Raw genomic sequence first — 6,434 nt, 5'->3', positions numbered from 1 at the left:
TTCATTCATCTCTTAGTATAGGTAATCACATGATTTTGCCGGAGTGCAATTTGGAATAAATAAGCACGGGTAACTTTTTTCAAAGATTAACAAAATTGCACGAGCCCGTAGAGCGAGTGCAATTTGGGGTCTTTGAAAAAATTTAAAAAGTACTTGTGGACTAGTGGTGTTTAGAGAAGGGAATTGCTTTTATTTTAGGTGTAGAAGATCCAAGTCCCTGAGGTAACATCGACTATTACGATGGAAACACCATCCTTTTTCAGGTCCTTCTCTGAATATGAAAACTCCTGGCCCAAACCGCTTCCGTCGTACAACTTGATGGACATGATGGATCAAACCTGGAATAGATTGACATGGAAATAACAAAACAAATGTAAATGAAATTATTATGATTGGTTACTTCGCATTAATCACTTTAAATTCCATCAATAAAGGCAATGAAAATCTCGAGAAATGAGCGGTTGAAAAAGGCAAGAATTTTCAACTTTCCAAAACGGCTCTTCTGAATCGGGCCGATGTAATTTTGGGAGGAGTTGACCTATCAATTGTTAGTATTTAAAACAAGACTGACACATTTTTTTTGTGTTTCCAATAGTAGCCTTCTGATTTCCAGCTACACCTTTCGAGAGATTTTTCCTAACCTTTGTTTTCCAAGCCTTTTTTAGAGGACTACTTTTTCTTGACGTCTTACGAGACTCCAGAAGACAAATTTTGGAGAGTATCTATGAGATTCCTTTTATAGCATTTCATAGAACAGAACTGCGCATGTCATTGACGTGTTGTTTACGAATTGCAACAAAGAAGTAAGAAACTTAATTAGGCTCCTAACACATAATCAAAAGAACTAAAAAATATTGAAACGTTTCACCATACCTATTCAATATCATAGTCTTTGGCTGACGATAGTCCACTTAACAGTTATGTACTTAGTTGCCAAGCCTTTGATTTGGAGTGAGGCTGAAGGTGACCATGTTGTGATAGAGACCAGTATCTAGTTAGCATAACAGCAAGGCAATTTACATGTGAAAACCAGCAATGAATAGCCTCTCAGATGTTTTCTCATTGCCCTGGGGTAAACTAGATTAAAAATTTACTTGCCTTTCATGTGAGGGTATTGTCTTTCATGTCAGTCATGTCATGGAATTTGGGTGCTGCAAAGTAAATGTTGCAAAGTAATCAACCCAACATTGACGCACACTAAGAATGGCATTGAGAAAAAACTAGAGTGTTTGTTTTGGAAGGGCAAGTTTCGCTGACTCTGGCGAAAATTGCGCAAAGCATTTACATAAAGGATATTTGAAAAGTAATCTTGTTTTTGTCTCACAATTGCTTATTCTTGGATGTCTTATTCCAGATCGCACTTTCTTGTGATTTTTTTTCCACATATCTTAACTAATAAGTGCCCAAGCTTCAATAGGCTTCCTACTTCGAATAAACACCCACCCCCTAATGATATTTCATAATAGCCGTTTGGCACTGAAGTGAGTTCATAAAGAATAATTCGTTTCTCTCGGACTTTGTTTCATTACCCTGGGGTGAATTAAACCGAACACGTATTTTAAAAATTAATTGGTTGGTTGTTTTAGGTACAGTTTTAGCATGCGATGGGTACCGTAGTCCGAATGGTTAAAACAGGAAGTGAAATGACCCGATACGTTCATCACCCCCGCTAATTAAGAATCACATGGAGGACAAAAAAGAACTACACTTCTGAATATACGATGTTGTTTGAAGTTTTAACGGCGAAATTCGATTAAAAAAGATAAAGAACGTACACACCTTTCAAATTATAGCTTGATTTTTTTCGTGGTTCAGCACGTTCGCCCAGTGTCATATCTTGTGTCATGATACTTCTCACGCAATCTGATGCATTTCGCCCCGGGGTTAATTTCAAAAGAATGGCTTCTCAGATGTTTTCTCGTTGCCCTGGAGAAAACTGGTTGGAAAATTTACTTGCCTTTCATGTCATGGTATTGTCTTTCATGACAAGCATTTCATGGAATTTGGGTGCTGCTAAGTAAATATTGCAAAGTAGTCAACCCAACATCAACGAAGACCAAGATTGGAATTGAGAAAGAACTTCGATACTATCTACCTAGTTAAAAGGTTCATGTACTTTGTGAAGACCTCGCGATGGTCGCCAAGATCTGTCGGAATCAGAAAGATTGGCAAGGAATATTTTTACCTTTTAGAAGTTTACACGTGTTTTGTGTACTGTTCCTTCACTAACAACGCACACACCGACAGCTAAAGGCCTAACACGAAATCATCACTGGAGTGTTCGTTTTGGAAGGGCAAGTTTTTCTGCTTTGGTGTAAATTTCGCAAGGCATTTACATAAGGCATATTTGAGTAGTAATCTTGGTTTTGTCCTATGGTTGCTTATTCTTGGATGCAAAGCATTTCTAAAAGGATATTTGAGAAGTTATCTTGTTTTTGTCTCATGGTTGCTTTTTTGCGAAGATTGAAAAGATCAACAAGCTATATTTACTTTCTGCGTCGACTGCCATGTTGCATATCTGTTTCTTTGCTTTCAATGTTCTCCACGAATTACATCTTGTCAGTGAAATGGTATATTTTCGATTCAATTTCGTGTTTAGTTGTCACAGTTGCCTATGCTTTCCCCGATGAAATAACATTTGCCGGTGAACAACTTAAAATTACGACACAATGTGCAGTGCACTGGTCTAGCAGAGCTCGAGGTCATGGGTTCAAATCCCGTGTAGGCCTGAATTTTTTCTTCAGACCTTATTTTTACTACTTCTTGAGTAGTGTTCATCATCGTAAAGATCGGTTTCAGATTTATTCCTTAATCCGCAGCTGCCATATACGATCTTGACATTCATAGTGATGATATTGTTTTGTTGTCTTTGTAAGAAGTGATCGGTCGAAATTCAAGCCAGTCCTTGAAATAATGAATATTTCTGTGATGCGTTTGATAACTGTTGACTTCATGTCAACATCACAGACTCTATCTTACACTCTGGTCACGAGAAAAAAACGGTTGAAAATTGCAATTTTTCCTCTCCTTTCCTTAAAAACGCAGCTTTGGTATAAATTAAAATCCTAATTATGCAATACTAAACACATCCATAGGGTGAGATCACATCCATTTCGCCTAAAAAAAGCTCTTTCTTAATAAAAAAATAAAAATGCCAACCTTTTGCAGTAAACTTCTTTTATTTGACTCATCTCTAATGACTTAAAGTGCTGAGCTGAATTGACAAAATCTTATTTTGCTAACTCTTCATCAATCAAAAGATAATAATAAGACCAAAAACTAAAAAACAAATGAACAAAACAAAACACGAAAAGAAAAGAAAAAAGCTGGTATGAAATGCAAGCGAAGAGCCAGGTCAGATTGGTCATCTCATTTCTTGCGGAGGCTCTGCAATCGGTCGTTGGGGAATTTCATGGCGTCTGGAGTTGCATAACGCGTGTCTGGCTCCAGTTGCTGTTGCAAGCCCTGATAGTTGGGTTTGGTGAAGATGGCAAACTTCTGGTTCTTTGATAACACGATGGCAGAGGAGACTCCTTCACCTTTCCCGCTCTGGAAATAGGGGTTCACATTTGCGCAACTTTCTTCAAACCACTGCACGAAATTGGGGAAAGAATAGAACCCAGATAAAGAAGAACCAAAATTCATAAAAAATAATAATGTACTCACATCTAATCTCTAAGACAGTAAATAAAAGAATAAACTCGTTTGCAGGAATGCCTTTAAGAAAAGCTTTGAATCTGATTTAACTCCTCATTTGACATGAATAGGACGAAACAGAGCTATAACTTTAACTGGAAAAAAGTGCTCCACATTGTCATGAAACATAAGCCGTTTTGTATTGAAGGGAAAGAGAGGGGTATGGGGACAAAATAATCAGTTTTGACACCAGATGTCTGATCTCCGTTACCCTTTCAACAATCTGATCGCTTTTCAATATCTCTCGCGCCCGTCACTTAGATCAAGTGTCTGCATGATGTACATATGACATGTTTGTGATTCCTTATCAGCATGAATCTATGTGAAAACAAGCTCTATTATTTATCTCTGTCTAGGCGACTATGAAGATTATTCATCGGGAATAATCTACTTTTTTAACTAATTTATTCCAGGCCCGAGTTCACTGACGGCCAATTTCAAACCGAAATAACTGAAGGAAAAAAAAATCATCTTCTATGATCCGACACTATCCTTTAATCCATTTAGAACTGATTGTTACTTACTGCTGATTTCTTCTTGTTGTCTTAAAAGAATTGTAAGGCAGAGCAGAGCGTTTTTTTACAGAGAGCGTGAGCTATTGATTAATGAAAAGCTTATGTATTTCAAGCACCTTGTTGGTTCCACCGTAGAAGCTATGCTCGAACAGAAGGATTCCTTCCACTTGGTCCGGAACTAGGAACATGGAGCCATTCACACCTGAGATGTTTATATCTGCTCCAGGCCCGACAACCTTGTAGTTAGATGGGCCAGCACCAGCTTCTTTGTCATTGTTGTTTGCGTGGGTGTAGAAGATCCAAGTTCCTGAGGTAACATCGGCTTTTACGAAGGAAACACCATCCTTTTTCAGGTCCTTCTCTGAATTTGCAAACTCCATGCTCAAACCACTTCCTTCGTACAACTTGATGGACATGATGAATCAAACCTGGCATAGATTGACATGGAAATAACAAAACAAATGTAAATGAATTTACTATGATTGATCACTACGCATTAAATCCCGTTTTTGCACAGGCGAAGCTTTAAGGTTAAAATTCTATCAATGATGGTAATAAAAATCTCGAGAAATGAGCGGTCGAAGAAGGCAAGAATTTTCAACTTGCCAAAACGGCTCTTCCGAATAGGGCCGATGTAATTTTGGGAGGAGCTGACCTATCAATAGGTAGTATTTAAAACAAGACTGAGACATTTTTTGTGTGCTACGCCTTCCAGGAGATTTTTCCAAACCTTTGTTTTCCAAGCCTTTTTTCTTCTTGACGTCTTGCGGGACTCCAAAAGACAACTTTGGGACTATCTATGACATTCTTTTATAGCATTTCATAGATCAGAACTGCGCATGTCATTGACGAGCTGTTTACGAATTGCAACAAGGAAGTAAGAAGCTTAATTCGGCTCCTAACACATAATCCGACAAAAGAACTAAAAAAAATATTGACACGCTTCACCATACCTACTCTATATCATAGTCTTTGGCTGACAATTGGCGCTTCACAAGATATTAGTCTTGAAGGACTAATTCTCAATAAGATGTTGCTCGATAGTTTAACAGCAAAATTGAAGCTAATAAAAACGCTCGCGAGTTTTATCTCTTTGCATGCCTTCAGGTAGGAGATGACAGCTTGTCTAATTTGTAGTTTCACGGTAGCATTGTAGCTCGTACCCTCGTGTTTTTTTTTTCACATTTCTCAACGTATAAGTGCCCACACCCTAAAGATATTTGACCAGAGAAATTGGTTGGTTGTTTAAGGTATATTTTTAGTATGCGATGGATGCTTTAGTCCAAATGTAAACAAGAAGTGAAACGATCCGATAAGTTTGCCACTCCCACTAAGAATCAAAGGACAAAAAAGAACAACACATCTGAACATACGATGTTGCTTGATGTTTTGAAGACAAAAATTCGATTTAAAAAAGATAAAAACCACACACGCCTCTCAAATCATAGCTTGATTGTCTCCTGGTTTCACCATAGCATTCCAGCACGTTCTCCCTCAATAGCCATTTCGCAATGAGGTCAATTACCTTTCATTTTTTTTTTTTTTTGGTTATTGTGTATTTAAACATACTTATTAATTTTATACATTGCAAGCAACAGAAATTATGTTTACCATATAAATATGATTACACTGACAATTATATACTCACTTGAACTAGAATAAAAGTATTGTGTCAGTGATCATAGTATTTGTTGGACACTTTCTACATCTGTATTGTAAATTTGCAGACCTGAGGGTTCAACACTATCTAGGGTAGATCTTTTTTCTTTCTTTCATGTCATGGTATTGTCTTTCATGTCAATCAAGTCATGGAAATTGGATGCCGTAAAGTAAATGTTGCAAAGTAATCAACCCAACATTGACGCACACTAAGAACGGCATTGGGAAAGAACTTTGCTACCATCTCGCCAGTTAAATGGTTCATGTCCTTCGTGAAGACCTTGTCGCTAAGATTTGTCGGAATTAGAAAGGTCGGCAGGGAATATTTTTACCGTTTAGAAGTGTTTTGTGTACTGTTCCTTCACTTACAATGCATACGCCCACAGCTAGGCCTAACACGAAATCATCACCTGAGTGTTTGTTTTGGAAGGAGAAGTTTTGCTGACTGTAGTGAAAATAGCGCACAACATTTACATAAAGCATGTTTGAAAAGTGGTTTTGGTTTTGTCCTACGATCGCTTATTCCTGGATGTCTTATTTCAGCTCGCACTCTATTATGTTTTT

The 6,434-nt window shown here is 37.6% G+C and overlaps 1 protein-coding gene across 1 annotated transcript; it reads right to left on the bottom strand.

Annotated features, from left to right (window-relative positions):
• Positions 1–3,162: 3,162 nt before the first annotated feature.
• LOC136281748 (uncharacterized) lies at positions 3,163–5,023 on the bottom strand. The gene is made up of 3 exons (XM_066168632.1): positions 4,942–5,023; positions 4,328–4,639; positions 3,163–3,591 (listed from the first exon to the last, which is right to left on the bottom strand). The coding sequence occupies exons 2-3, from the start codon at positions 4,625–4,627 to the stop codon at positions 3,370–3,372; spliced, it is 522 nt and encodes a 173-aa protein (XP_066024729.1). The 5' UTR covers positions 4,628–4,639; positions 4,942–5,023; the 3' UTR covers positions 3,163–3,369.
• Positions 5,024–6,434: the final 1,411 nt, after the last annotated feature.

Source organism: Pocillopora verrucosa, chromosome 6, assembly GCF_036669915.1.
Source record: "Pocillopora verrucosa isolate sample1 chromosome 6, ASM3666991v2, whole genome shotgun sequence".
Classification (NCBI taxonomy): Eukaryota; Metazoa; Cnidaria; class Anthozoa; order Scleractinia; family Pocilloporidae; genus Pocillopora; species Pocillopora verrucosa.
Note: the sequence above shows the minus strand (reverse complement) of the source record. Positions and strands in the feature narration are given on the sequence as shown.